This window comes from Theobroma umbraticum, unplaced genomic scaffold (genome assembly GCF_002168275.2).
Source record: "Theobroma umbraticum cultivar Fairchild unplaced genomic scaffold, ASM216827v3 scaffold_44.0, whole genome shotgun sequence".
Lineage (NCBI taxonomy): Eukaryota > Viridiplantae > Streptophyta > Magnoliopsida > Malvales > Malvaceae > Theobroma > Theobroma umbraticum.
Window position 1 is genome coordinate 10,495,532 of NW_018397255.1, and position 15,841 is coordinate 10,511,372.

Genomic DNA, 15,841 nt, shown 5'->3' on the forward strand with positions numbered 1-15,841 from the left:
TATGACCATAACATTATGTCACATCATTATCCATTATAACATATTAACACCAACGTGATATGAAATGACAAGTGACATTTTTACTAACAATAAATAGTCAATCATTAATTATAAGAGTTTATTTGATTAAAGATAAAAATATAAAGAGTTAATAGAACTTAATAAAAGAATAAAAATTTATTTTAATTTTTTTGAATAATTTAGAATTGTTTTTAAGTATTATGCCATTTAAAAATTGGCTTCCAAATCCATAAAGGACACGTGTCATGAATACTTTCATAACAAAGTTTCATATATGTTTGGCCATGTAAAAGTCATATATAACAATTCACCAATGAGTTGTCTATATGCAATAGCATCATGAAGCTATTCATCATCTAGTATTCTACCTCATTTATGGTTGTAATTAGTGAGGGTTGTAGCTGGCTTTGCCCCAAGAATCCCATGCTCTTGAAGAAGATCAAGTGTATACTTCTTCTGACAAATGGAAATGCCTTTAGAAGATCTAGCTATTTCAAGACCTAAGAAGTATTTAACAGCTCCAAGATCTTTCAACTAAAAATGAGAATTGAGATAGGTCTTTACATCAACAGCCAATTAACTAGAACTAGCAACAATTATGATGTCATCCACATAAACAAGCAATGTTATAAAGCTGAAATCCTCTTTGTTCAATGTAAACAAAGAATAATCTAAAAGAGATTGATGAAAACCATACTGAAGCAGGACAATAGTGAACTTGGCATTCCACTGCCTAGAAGCTTGTTTTTAAACCATATAAAGATCGATGTAGCTTACAGACAAGCTTAGCATTGGATTTATGCTCCCTTTTGACCTCATAACTAGGAGGTAAAGTCATGTAAACTTCTTCATCTAAATCCCCATTTAGGAAAGCATTGTTAATGTCCAGTTGAAATAAAAACCAACTTTTAGCTACTGCTAAAGCCAATAAAATTTTGACTATAGTTTGTTTAGCAATAGGGCTAAACGTTTCTTGATAGTCATACCCTTCAACTTGGTTATAATCTTTAGCTATAAGATGAGCTTTATACATTTCAACATTACCATCACCTCTCATTTTGACTTTGTATACCCATTTACAATCAATAGCATGAGAATTGAAAGGTAAAAGGACTATAGTCCATGTTCCACTATCCTCTAAAGCACTCAATTCAGCTGCCATATCTTCTTTCCAATAAGGATGATGCTTAGCTTGATGGTAAGTACTAGGTTCAAAGATGTTAGACAAAGAAGTAGTGAAGGCCATGCGAATAGTGGACAATTGTTGAGTTGATAGATAATTAATGATAAGATGAGATGTGACAAGAATAGAATGTGATGGCAAATAGACTTAATATGCATTTAAGTACCTAGCTAAATGTCTATTTCTATTACTTTTTCTATTTGGAACCAGACTACTAATAGAAGCAGAGGATTCAATATCAATAGAATTAGGTTTATAAGGAATTTCAGTAGAATTTGATGAAGAATCAGGTGAATGTAAAATTGTTATAGTATCTGAAAGTGCATAAGAAAGATTAGATGATGTAGCAATAGGAACAAAATCAATAGAAGAATGAAAAGTAGGTTCAGCATGAAAAGAGTCAAAAACAAATTCATGCACAGAAGGTGTTTGACAAAATGTAGATGGTTGTGAATTCTACTATGAAAAATGAAATAGAAAGACATTTTCATGAAAGATCACATTTTTCGATATAAGAATTTTATTAGCAGTAAGATCATATACCTTATAACCCTCGACACCATTAAGATAACCTAGGAAAATGCATTTACTTGCTTTGGAATCAAATTTCTTCCTATGTTGAGACAATGTGGACATAAAACATAAACTGCTAAAAACTCAAAAATATTCATATAAAGGTAACTCATTGTACAAGAAGTGAAAAAGAGTCTAATTATGAAGAACCTTACTTGGCTTTTTGTTTATTATGTGGATTGCAGTAAGAACTTAATGACCCTAGAAATGAATAGGTACTTTGGACTGATGTAGAATAGCTCTCGCCACAACGAGAATGTGTTGATTTTTGTGCTCAACAACACCATTCTGTTGTGGTGTTTCCACACATAATAGATGACAAGCAATCCTTATCTTTGCGTAAAAATCATCAAAGTCAAACTCTTTCCCAATGTCAAAATCTTAAAATTTTAATACAAGTGCTAAATTATGCTTGAACATAGTTGTGAAGCCTTGAAATAATTGTGGATACATCATATTTACATTTCATCAAAAAAAATCCATGTAAAACAGCTAAAATCATCCACTATTGTCAAAAAATATCTTTGATTGGAAAATGTAAAAACTTCATAGGGTCATCATATGTCTATATGTAAAATTTTAAAAGAAGAAATAATAGGCTGTACATGGACTAAAAAGGGTAATTTTCTTTGTTTTTCCATGGGGTAAACCTCACATAACAAATTGATTAAAGACTGAACATCTGAACAAATCCTATATATTACATTTATTCTATTTAAGGGGGCATGACCTAACCTAAAGTGTCAAAGATCAAAGTTATGTGGTGCAGAAACACAATTAAGAGTAAAAAACATTCTAATAGATCTAGCAAACTGATCAAAACTATACTTGGACAGGTCTTGTTCATCTTGACCACCTTGCATGAGATACAATCCAAAAGAAACTTTAACTATCCCAATCACCTTCCATAAAGGGAGATCTTGGATAACACAAAGTTCATCAATGAACCACACACACTTAGTTTTTAAGTTGGTAAACTGACTCACTGAAATCAAATTAAACTTGAAGTTAGGAACAAACAAAACATTTGATAAAGTAAGCAAGGGGGTTAATTTTATAGTTCCTATATGCGTCACTATTGCTCTAGCTTTATTAGGTAGTTGAACATAGCAATTGGATACTGGTTTAGCATTGATGAAGTTGTCTAAGGTATAAGAAATGTGATCTTTAGCCCCCATATCTATTATCCAAGAATTGTGATCATTCATGAAATTTGTCAAATTTCTAAATCTATACGGAAGTTTATTTTTTATATTTAAACAAGTAAGGCCAAAAACAATACCTACCATTGCAAAATTCACCTAAAAAATGTTTGCCTAGTTGACTGGTAATAGAAATGTCCTTACCTTCATCAACACTAATACCATTCTCACTCAAAAAAGTCTTTAACTTGCTAATTTTCTATTTGATGAGTGACATTTGAGACATGAAGTTAGCTTCAGTAGCCTATTCTTCCTTTGCAAGTTGTATATCTTCCACAATAGAGACATTATTGACTGATTTTCCTCTCTTGTATGCATTCTTCCCTTTGTTAAACTTGAAATCTTTAGGGAAGCCGATAAGCCTGTAGCACATTTCCTTAGGGTGACCTTTTTTATTGCAATGAGAACAAATTACATCCTTTTAAAATTTCTTTCTGTCATCAAAAACAGCAACCATTGCAAAAAAATCTAACTTTGGTTGGGATTGAATTAGCATATTCCTTTGTGTCTCTTCTCTCACTACCAAACTATAGACTTTATCTAGTGGTGGAATGGGATCCATCAATCTTATTCAGGACCGTATGGCAAAAAACGATTCATTTAAGCCATTCAAAAACTGAAACACCATATCCTTCTAAAATTGAGTACTATACTTCTTGAAACATTATGATTGCACATACCACACTCACATTGTGGCAAAGATCAATAATTCCTAATTTCCTCCCATATTGCTTTCAATTTTACGAAGTATGAATCCACTAATTTAGTACCTTATGACACATTCCCTAAAAAGTATTGCAAATTACGAACTCTTGTATCATTAGGCTAAGAAAAATTCTGTTTTTAAGTAATCCATATCTCAGCTGCAGATTTCATGTAAAACATAGTGAATGCCACTGGTGGAATGATTGATTCTAATAGTCATGCTATAATTAGGTTGTTACACCTAATCCACAATGCAAAAAAAAGATCTATTGTAGCTGGTTTGGTAATGGTTCCATTACGAAACCTTATCTTATTTATAATTGAAATAGCTAAAAGAAAGACATGCTCCAAAGTACATAATTGTTTGTACTGAGCTTAAAACTTATTATAACTGATCCTGGATGATCAGAATGACGTAGATACTAGAGAGATTGAGGATCTTCAATTGGTGATAAAGTTGATTTAGTAACTGTCAATTCAACCATTGAATTAAAAGCTTAACCAAATTTATGAAAAATTCTTTATTGCCAATGAAAATTAATGCAACGGCAAGTAAAAATCCACAACAAGATTCAAGTTTAGAAAATAAAGTTCAAGAACCCTAACATCGACTGCTATGATACCATATTTGAACTTATTGTGGAGCTATAGTGAATTGAGACGAAAACCGAAAAATGAAGAAGAAAGTGTATATCTTCGTCAATTGAAAAAGAGTTATTACAACAATGCTTTATATATGTAACCTTTGACTAATAGGAAATCAGCTAAACTAACTAAACATTTACTTAACCAAGTAAAAATAACTAAAGTAAAACTAATAAAGAGTAAAAGTAAAAAATCTACATCTGCTATAAATAAAACACATGTAAGTAAAACCGTATGAGTTTTGACTTTATTCTTCAGCCTTCATCTTCTGTCTTCTTCAAGCTGTAAACAACATCAACAGCTTTTCCTTTATCTTGCCTGCATATGCTTATATGCTTAATATCTCTTATTAAAATTTCTCAATAATATACTTTCACTCTTTTTTTTTTTTTTATGTTTCTACACAACCATTGTTTGCTTGTGCCAAAAGAAAAGAAAGTGAGCAAAAAGGGGATTTAAAGAAGGAAGGAAAGAAGGAAAGACAACGTATGCTTTTTAGACTACAAAAAAAGCAATGGTAAAAATTTCAAATTAAAAATGAATTATTATCTCATGTATTAGCACTGAAATACTAATCAATATTTGGACTTGTATTCTACATATTGACTTGTTCTTATGGAAAATAAACTGTTTGGCCTACAAGGTAGAGTTAGCAGCAGCAAGGTTGGATTCAGCTGACTCGGTCAAGCTTCGACCCTAAAAGTAAAAAGGATAATACTTCGAAAATGCAGTAGCAAGGCAGAGAATTAATCAGCTACAACAAGTCTAGAACCTTCCCACTTTGATTGGTTTAAAATATGATAATTATACAGTACCTGCTCCCTTCTTACGCTTGGTAGAGTTTTTCTTAAATTTTGCATTCTCTAAACCTAAACTTAACCTTAAACTGAACCAAAGCAAAATTGAAATTAAATAATTAATTTTTTTATATTTTATTTATAAATCAAATTACATAATAATTATTTATATCTTATTCAAAATAAATTATTTTATTTGTTTCTATTTCATTTCGTAAATAGGAAACAAAAAACAGAAGAATGGTTGTTAAAACAATACTTGAGTAAATTTGGTAGACAGCTTCCAAAACGCGTGGCATTGAATTAAATTTTATTCAGTCTACTATTTAAAGCTGACTGAGCCTGGACCAAGCTAGAAATAGAAAGTACCTTTTCACGCCTCATACTTATCTCGCAAATCAATCTCGTTGACCCCAAAGTCATTGTGCCCTCGCGACCTTGGTCAACCTTACTTTAAGAAACTTGTTCATCATCTTCATTTACTTCCTAATTCGGAACAGTGTCAAAGAGGTGATGATCATTATTTTTTAATCTTTATTTTTTTATTATTATATATATAAATTTTAATATATATATTATGATTATCTTTATAATTATTTTTTAATCACTCTTCATTAAAAATTTTAAATTTGTCACCAAATTCATTGATTTAATAAATCTAAGAGTTTTAAGAGACAATTTTTAAATCTCAATATCTGATTTTGAGAGTTCACATTGAATCTATATTTATAGATTGTTTTTTTAGTTTACTTTCAATAATGATATATAATAATCTATTGTAAGCAATGATTGTTTAACTCAACTGGTGTTAATGAATAAGCCAATAAATTATTAGTAAGTTGGTGTACCTAATTACAGAGATTATTTGAACCTCTAATAATTCAAAAGTTAAAGTTTTATTAAGTTAGCAGATACCAAGTTAGCAAATACCAGTTGAATTATTAGAGGTTCAAATAATCTCTGTCATTAGGTATACCAAGTTACTAATAAGTTCTCATATATATTGTAATAATGTATTAGGTTAGAGATATTTATGAATTTTGAAATGCCATTTATGAATTTAATTTTTTTTAAATTTATAAAAAAATTTACATCTAAACATTTGACTCATTAGTTGTTATATTATTTCTTTATTTAAAGAGCAAGTTCGAATCCAATTTTTTCCAAATCGAAAAAAATCCCCCTTCCCCCAAGTCCCAAAAAAAAATTAATGAAAATTTTGCTGAAAATACAAAGATGGAACAGTCTTGGAATTACTGGTTCTTCATGCCTACCTCAAATGTGAAACTTAAAGGTGCATACCATCCAGAAATCAAAATATGAAGGTTACAAACAAATGTCTACAGGCCTACTCCTTGAGTGCCAAATTTAAAGACCTACCATCCCCAGAAAATGCCATCGTAACTAAAAAATTGACAATTAAATGAACTACTCTTGCTGTTTTAATGGTCTAATAACTTGTATAGAACTCAATCTTGAGTTCTGTCATTAATTTTCTCCTTAAGCAACTTATATGCACCCATGAATATATATGATATTATCAAATTCAAGTTTACCGTGCATAATTTATAGTATAATTTTATTAATGAAAGTATATTGTTTTCAAAATAAAAATAAAAATAAATCTTTGCAAGTAAATGTTAATTTTGATGGAAGTATAACAGGTGATGGTTCATTTATTGTGTGTACAAATATATATTAATAAATATAAACTTAATCTGAGGTGGTAGTTCAGACATACACCCAGGTCAGCTAACAGGGAAGGATATTGATATCCTTGCAAAAGGTGGGGTACTGAGGCCACTTGATTTTGTTTGGATTAATCATGATTATGTTCCGCTCCCTTAAGAGTCTGAAAATGTTTAGTAGGCCCCCTGTTTTGAGTGCTTTGTTTACTTTTTGTTTCTTGTCGTCAAGGGAAGGCCGGCTGGGTTTTACTGACCCTCTCGTTGTTTGGCTTGTCTTTGATCTTTTGAAGGAGTTGTCTGGCACCAAAAGGTCTGGATGAGAGGGTTGTGCCGGCCCTACGGCGTCGACTCGCTGGGGACAGACGACGGCTCCTGGGGCCCGGGCAGTGAGTGCCTAAGATGCAGGGATGGGTTTTTGTTCACCTGCTGTTTTGCATATTGATATTGTTTAAGGTATAAAGGTATAGCATTTCAAAATATATATATATATATATATATATATATAAAAACTTCATCTCAAGAGTGAATCCGTACATCTTGTTCGAAACTCATGCATTTCCCACACAAATATTTAATACATTGGGTAACTATTAACTTGTTGGTACTGAATCTACTGATACAATTTAATATCAGCGATATAAACTTTTATTATCAGCTTTTCCCAAGGGTAGAAAATTTAACAAAATTGGGAATTCAATTGTAAGTAGCTATCGATATCAATATTAAAAACGTTGCTTAAATTATACTGTCCCGTTCTGAATGCTAGTTGGAAGACAAAATATATATATATATATATATATATAAACAAAGAGACGGTAGATCAAAGTTTAAATTTATTTGGAAAAATATATTGTTGGTCTTCTTGGTATACTAATAAGACACTGCCAAAATGGGTTTTTTTCCTTAATACTAATCATACTTGTTGAATACTATAAACAAGAATTAGAAAGGGCTGAAATTTAGTAGTTGCCTAACTAAGAGTACATCTTTGATGAAAAGGGGTAACTTCGAGGAATCAGCTCCTAAGGATTCTTCTATAAAGCTTTTGCCTCATCCCATTTAGCCTGTGCTTTTAAGTTATAATCTAATCTCAAACCCCCTCTCTCTGCAACTGTTGAAGCTCTTTAAAAGTCTCTCCCAGACCTTTTCTATAGCTAAAGAGCGCAAAGTAAGCATGGAGATACGGAAACAGCAAAGAACCCAAGCTCCAATTCAATTGATCAGCAGCTTCTATTTCCTGAAGCTAGTCGCCAAAATTTTGGTCCCATTTTCTATCCTTTCTGTTATGTTATCCTACCCTCTGTTATGCAAGTTCCACATTTTGGCATATGGTTTGCAACTCTTCAATTTCAGCATTGGTAAGAATTATATGTTCCTACTTTGCAACGGGCTTCTTGTTTTTATTGCCACCAGCTCTGGTTTGATCCGTAGTTCTTCGGTAAAACCTGATTCTAAAGCTGAAAAGACCATCAAGAGGAAGGGATGCAGTGACAGAGAACAGCTTGAATCATCAGAGAAGAAAGGGTCGGTTGCAAAGGCAAAAGTTACTATAGAAGTTGATCTAGAAGCACGAGAATCAAAAATGGATTCGTTGGCCCTGGTACAAGGAACAGAAGATGTCCCCTTGGTTGTACAAGATGAAGCCGAAGAACAAAGTAGTGAGCTTATTGTAGTTGAGGAAGATGAAGATGAAGCACTTGGGTTGATGAGTAAAGAAGAGTTAAACAAGAAATGTGAAGAATTTATTAGAAAGATGAAAGAAGGAATCCAATTTGAAGCCCGGCAACTGATCATGGTTCAATAATTGAATTTAACACACGCAAGAGTCTAGGCATCAACCTGCTTGTAGTTATAGATTTCTGTAACTTGTTTTCTTTCTTTTGCCGGTCTCTTAAGTCCCTAACTTGAGGTTTTGTTTTGAATAATTTGCACACATACCTGGTTACCTTGTTAGTATTTTTTTTCCCAGAAATTTGATTTCTGAGTTACCTCTAATAATTTCTGTTTATGTAAATTACAAGCTGTGATGAAATGGTTTTTAATGCAAATAATCATGTATTGGGATTTGAAGATGGTAATTAGGCTTGCTGTTTAGAAATATAATTAAGTTGTTGGATCTTACAGTTTGGTTTCGAGTTAGGATTTAGAACCCATCAAAATCTTTAAAGTTCTAAACAATGGGTTTAGTGCCAATGCGGGGTTTATAAGCACAGGGCATCTTCAAATAGCCTTTCGTTATATTTGTTTAATCATTAATGCTTAAGACAAGGCCTGAGAGGCAGTTGGAAAGTCAAATCAAATAGGATCTGTGAAGGGATTGATACAATCCCTGATGTTACCCTTCTTCTGATCTTCCTCTATTTTTCTCCCCAGTACGATTATATGAATGTCCCTGTCCCTGCCTTATACCAGGGCTGGTTTTTGGTTTTTTGCCCGATGGTTACTTTATCAAAGGAAGCCACCGAGCAATTGCCCACTTGACCTCAAGTCATCCAGAAGAGGACAATAGAAAGTGAGCAAATTTAATCCGATTAGCCTTCCCCTCATTGGAGTAAGAGGAATGATTCTATTTCAATCTAAAGATTTTTTGTCTGCAATCACTTTCCCAAAGGTATCTGCCCGCACTCCACCCTATCCACCACAAATTCCCTTGAATAAGAAAGCTCCAAGTTTGAATTCGCCCTGTTCTAACCCTTCAACTGGGAAGTAATTGACAGTAATTCTGACTTGAGAAGACTCTGTCATCACTAACCCCCACACATAGGGGCAAGCTCCACGCAGGGTAGAAGATTCTAAATAGCTTTGACAACATGTTTTAACCACACCAATGAGCTGCTCAATCTTACAGATTTGAATCAGTCTTCAAGCCATTTTAGAAGCAACTTTCAAGGGACAACCTCACAATCTAACTTCGAGATCCTCAAATCTTAACGAGAGTGTCATACGTCATGATGAGCTGCCCAGCATCCGTCTTCCTGAAATTGAAACAAAAAGAAAGAGACTTAACCCCACCACTAAATAAACATCAGCATCACTAAGCAATAAATTAATTTCCATCGCTAACAGCTTCTTTCCTTCATGATATCATATGGTTTCTAAGGGCCCCATTCAGAGCTGAAGAATCATAGTGCATCCTTTTGCAGAGAAAGAAAGCGAGTCTTTGCCCTTTGCACATGCACACACAATAATTATAAGGAAAAAAATGTAGAGAATACAAGAAAAAGTGAGAGCAAAACACAAAACTGCAGTGAACAAAATGTAAACAAATACCGACGTTCCATCGCTTGGGTTTCCTTGGACCCAAACACTTCCAAATATGTTACATTTACAGCATGGATAGTGGGAGACAGGAGTTTTTCACCGTGCTTGACCTGCTTCCATCTAAAGACCCCACAACCCGACTCGGTCGTCTCTGGTTACCAAACACACAGGCACTGGAATCAAATACTAATTTTTTGACCCGTCACTTGACTGGGTCCTGTTTTGACTATTTTGTGACAGGATTTGGCATGTTATGGCAAAATGTAAGCCCTTATCATTCACAACAACTTGACTAAACAATAGTTGTAAAACTTCTACAAGATTTTTTTTTATGATACATGAAATATAAGTGTCACGTTCCTCACATAGATGTAAATTTTACAACAGGTCGAGTCACGAAATTTTATATTCAAGAGATACTTCTAATAGAAAATAAAAATAGATATCATAATTTTAAAAAAAAAATCATAAATCTCACATCGGTTATATATTAGAGTATTACTGAATATATAAAAGTTCACGCTAACTTCAATTTTCGTAGAATAAAATCGTGAGACCAATAAATCAAAATAGATAATATCTTATAAAAGTTGACGTGAATCATGATAATTAATATCAACCGGATTCTAAATACTAATGATATGTTGCTGAGACCCCACAACCCTCGTATTATACAACTTCAGTTTCATAAACCCCTTTTCTCTAGCATTATCCTTGAAAGGTCTTTTTCTCACCATCTTACTTGTATGGATGTATACAGCTAGAGAGCAACAAGAGATGCAATCGCCATGTATATTCCTCGGTGAAGCAATCCATCATGAAACAAATAATTCATAATTGGTACTTCTTTACATCAGATAGAAAGAGAGCTACCAGTACCATGAGATCATGGACGCATGATATTATTCTTAGCTGCCCACCTCGGGTTTTCTGCTAACCTGCCAATGTCCTGATAAAGCACATTGCACGTGGTAAAACGCTTGGAAAAGGCAGTAAGCAACCAAGCATTGAACATGAATCTTAAACAAACAGCCATAAAGGAAAACATAGAAAAAAAACTCGAGAAACATCAACTGAACTTTTGCATGTTCTTTCATCCAAATTAAAGTACATATAGGAGCAAAACATGCTGAACTGAAGCATGACTTACCCTACTCAATACAGTAACTACAGGTTGAGATAAGCTTTCTTTTCACTGCATGCAGCGGACACATGCACTGCTCAAAGTACTATGAAATATAAATTAGTATTAAATGTAGAAATTAAAAATAATATAAACAGAAAGGTTTTGTAAGCAATTTGCCAAAGGATCTTCAATGCAAGTCTTAACTCCAAGACTCCTCCTTGGAACAAGCTTTGAAGACTCCCAACCTTGATCTCAAATACTCAAACCTTTGCCTGACAAGACCCTTTGTCATTCTGTCTGCTAGTTGGTGTTCGGAAGTGCAGTATTGAACGTGGATTTCACCTATTTTCTCAACTTCCCTGATGGCATGATACTTCACATTTATGTGCTTATTTTGCCATGATAGACAGGATTCTTGGCAATGGCAATTGTTGATTTGTTGTCAACATGAATGGCAGTAGCTTTAGTTTGAACGAATTGCAGGCCCAGTAGAATTTTTCTTAGCCACATGAGTTGGTTAGTAGTTGCTGCAGCTACAACATATGCTGCCTTAGCTGATGATTGAGCTACTACCTCTTATTTCCTGGTTAGAGTTATCAATACTTCCTGCCCAGTCATTATCTAAGTAACTAACAAGCTTGATAGTGTTCTGATGCTCATATATTAGACCATAATCCATTGTACGCTTCAAGTATCTTAACACTGTATTTGCAGCTGTGAAATGAAGTTAGGAAGGACACCGCATAAAAATAGAAAGCATCTGACAGTGAACATGATAGTTGGTCTGGAAGCACAAAGATACAATAACCTTCCAATTAAGCTTCTGTACATTGCTGGTTCTGCCATGTCTGCTTTATCATACACTGAAAATTTTTCATTTGAGATTCCTTCTGGTTTGTAGTGGACCATTTTGAAAGAATTTCCAACACATGTTAAACTCCAGACTCAAGCTGTCCAGTTTCCAATCCCTGAAAGTAATTCATCTCCCCAAGATCAGACATATCAAATTCTTGCTTCATTGAAGTTTTAGAACCAACTAACTAATTTCATATTTCTCCCAACTGTTAAATATTCAGCACATATCAAACTCTAGCATGGACTATTCATAGGCAAATTAAACCAAATTTATGATATTCCTCTCTGAAGTGTTGAGCCACAGCATGCAATGCCATAATCCTCCAAGGACAAATCAAGCCTGACCAGTCTGTCACCAGTAATCTCCACATGAACACTTACCATCATTAAAATGATGAAATCTATTCGAATCCCGTAGTACAATTAGCCTACCAACAATCTTTGATATATACTTGAAGGCAATGTGGCAGTCACCACAAACCCTAACGTTTTTCATTATCATAATAGGTAATGCAGAATTGCGTGTGAGAACAAAAGCGACTGCAAGTTTTTCACTATGGTAGCTCAGGAGTTCCTCTTTACTCTCTGGTTCCAAGTCATACAATGCAAATCTTGTCTGTGGCACATATCCAGCATCCCTCATCTTTCGGTTAAGTTCCTTGAGTTTTGCATAGATCATATCATTATCAGGGTGTGATTTATCACCTGCCACAAATACATGGACACCATCTTTCATTGTAACCCAACTACAACCAGCTTCTTTCTTTGCTACAGCCTTTCTCATTGCCACCCTAGCCTCTGCTACACCTTCCCACTTTCCCCCAGAAGCATACATGTTAGCAAGAAGCACATAGTTCACACCATTTTGAGGTTCCAAGTCAAAGAGCATCTCAGCAGCCTTCCTACCCAACTCTGTCTTGTCACCATTTGTCCGGCAGCATGCCCCTAAGACTGTCCTCCAAATAAGAACATTAGGCTTCATTGGCATGGTATTGATAAAATCTTCTATCTTATCAAGTTCACCAGCCCGCCCAAGGAGATCGACCATACATGAAAAGTGCTCCATCTTGGGAGCCAACCTATACATTTTTGTCATAGAGTTAAAATGGGTAAATCCTTCATCAACCAATCCCCCATGGCTACAAGCTGATAAGACCCCAACAAAGGTTACATGATCTGGTAATTGACCATCTAGCTTCATACGTGTAAAGAGCTTGAGAGCTTTTTCTCCACGCCCATGGCGTGCATAGCCTGATATCATTGAATTCCAAGAGTAGACATTCCTTATTGGCATCATACTAAAAAATCTTGAAGCATAATCTATCCTTCCACATTTGGAGTACATATCAACAATTGCACTTCCAACTACAACATCAGAGTCTAAACAAGCTCTTACCGCACAAGCATGAACTTCCATGCCACGCTCTAATGTTGCAACTGAAGCACAGGCACTCAGAACAGTGGCAAAGGTGAAACCATCCAATTTCTGACCCCTCTGCATCATAAACCAGACTAAATTCACAGCTTTGTGCAAGAGCTCATTATGTATATAACCAGAAATCATGGAATTCCAACTAACTTCATCTCTTCTCTCAGACATCCTGGAAAAAATCTTCTCACATTCATCCATCTCTCCACATTTTCCATAACAAGCCAAAAGTGCATTCTCAATGGAACTGTCATGTGCAAGATGGTATTTAATTATTAGAGCATGTATTTGACAGCTCAATTCACTGAGTGAAACAGACGATACTGTCGCAAGAATGTTAATAAAGGTTATTCTGTTAGGATCCCACCCAGTACGCATCATGTCCAAAAAGTACTTAACTGCTTCTAAAACCGAAGACTCTGAATCAGCTAATGCTCCAATCACAGAATTCCAAGAAACTTGATCATGGTCCAGCATCAAGGAGAAAATGTTCTTGCATTCAGAAAGACATCCAATAGTGGCATATAATGCTAGAAGAGCATTTGAAACTGAAACATCCACATCAAGTCCCAATTTCATACCTTCACCATGTATTTGTTGTCCAAGCATGCTCCAGCCCAAGCTTGCACAGGAACTCAAAGCACTTATTACAGTGTAATTCGAAGGCATTAATCCAGTTCTTCTCATTGCACAGAAGCTTGTGACAGCATCTTCAAAACACTCATTCTGGTCAAGACCAGAAATCATGGTATTCCAAGAGACCAAATCTTTATTAAGCATAAGTCTAAAAACAGAAGTAGAAGCAACAATATCACCACATTTAGCATACATGTTAATAAGCCCATTTCCAATTGCAACCACAGCATCATTTAAGCCCCTACGAATCAAATATCCATGAACCTCTCTACCTTTTCTTCTCCCTTGCTCTAATGCAGAAAATTCAGCAAAAGAACTTAACAGAATAACGTAAGAATCAAAATTTATATCAACCAAGTTTGTCATCTCCATAAAAACTTCAGCCGCTTCTTCACCAAATTTCTGCCTTACCAATCCAACCATCAAACCGTTCATAGAGACTGCATTTCTCTGACTCATCTGCCCAAAAATCTTCATAGCATAGTTAGATAAACCTAACCTTGCAAACCCACTTACTAAAGCACTACCCACATAAAGATCTGAAACAAACCCAGATTTTGTAATCCTACTAAGCATTTGCTGGAGCAAACTTAAACCAAAATCCATGGAAGAACAAGCAGCAGTTATCAAACTCCCAAATGTATATTCATTAGGCTTGAAACTGAACCGAATACCCTCTTGTTGCATCCTTGAGAACAGCTGAAAGGCAGACACTGCTTCCCCACTTTGTGAATAAACTGATATAATAGAGTTCCAAGATATTGAGTTTTTAACCTGTAACTCATCAAAAATGCGACGAGCATCAGCAATGCTCCCCAAACAACTCCCGTACATTGACATAAGCACATTACACACAACAACATCAAACGAATATCGAGATTTTGCAATCAACCCGTGAATTTGCAAACCAAATTGAAGCCCGCAGGACCCAAGCTCCTGACAAGCTCGAAGAACGCTACCAAAGGCATAATGAGTTGGGCAAAAACTTGTACAAAGCATCTCTTTAAAAGCCTCACAGGCCTCATTGGGCATCCCATTTTGGTTATATCCTGAAATCAAGCAGGCCCACGTAACTGAATTCCTCTCAGGCATTTCATCGAACAATTTTCCTGCAGACGTTAAATCACCAGCTCTTACGTAAGCATTGATGAGGGAGTTGGACAAAAACAAATCTCCATCAAACCCATACTTGAAAACCTGCAAATGAAACTCTTTTGCATCGGTTAAGCTAAGAGAATCGCGGTACCGGGTAACCAAAGATTCGTATAGCTCGAAATTTGAAGGTGAAAAGGGCGGGGAGGAGGGCTGAGATTGAGATAATTTGTAGAGGTTAAGCAAGTGTTCCAATTGGATTGGAGAAGGAAGAGATGGGTTGACGTGGGAATTGAGGTTTTGGGGTTTGCCGAGTAGTTGGTTGGTGGGCTTTGGGGTAAAAAGTGAAGTAAAAGCAAGGGTTGAGTTGCAGGTAACAGGCCTGCGCCTGTAACTGTGAGTGGATGGCAAGAGAGACCGGAGCATGGCGAAGTCGACAGTTGGCCTTTCTGCTTCTGCTTCATGCTTTTTGGCGCGCCTTTGTAAACATTCAAAATTGTCGGCGTTTTTAATTATTTGTAACAATACATATATCTGGACAGTGTAGGCGGAGAACGGCGAGGAGAGGATTGGTTCGGCGCTAACTTGTGTTAGCGATAAATTCTTCTATCAAGTGTTCTTTAAGTAC

General features: G+C 35.1%; 2 protein-coding genes across 2 annotated transcripts; one reads left to right on the forward strand and one right to left on the reverse strand.

The window, feature by feature from the left end:
• The first annotated feature begins 7,647 nt into the window (after positions 1 to 7,647).
• Positions 7,648 to 8,867, forward strand: LOC110409566 (uncharacterized). The gene has a single exon (XM_021418947.2). The coding sequence runs from the start codon at positions 7,989 to 7,991 to the stop codon at positions 8,616 to 8,618; it is 630 nt and encodes a 209-aa protein (XP_021274622.1). The 5' UTR covers positions 7,648 to 7,988; the 3' UTR covers positions 8,619 to 8,867.
• Positions 8,868 to 11,154: 2,287 nt separating this feature from the next.
• MEF7 (Tetratricopeptide repeat (TPR)-like superfamily protein) lies at positions 11,155 to 15,775 on the reverse strand. The gene has a single exon (XM_021419535.2). It carries the CDS (start codon positions 15,637 to 15,639, stop codon positions 12,409 to 12,411), a length of 3,231 nt encoding a protein of 1,076 aa, XP_021275210.1. The 5' UTR covers positions 15,640 to 15,775; the 3' UTR covers positions 11,155 to 12,408.
• Between the last annotated feature and the right edge of the window lie 66 nt (positions 15,776 to 15,841).

What these genes read in the sequence shown, in the direction of transcription:
- LOC110409566 (XM_021418947.2), top strand. Translation starts at nt 7,989, where the DNA reads ATGGAGATACGGAAACAGCAAAGAACCCAAGCTCCAATTCAATTGATC.
- MEF7 (XM_021419535.2), bottom strand. Translation starts at nt 15,639, where the DNA reads ATGCTCCGGTCTCTCTTGCCATCCACTCACAGTTACAGGCGCAGGCCT.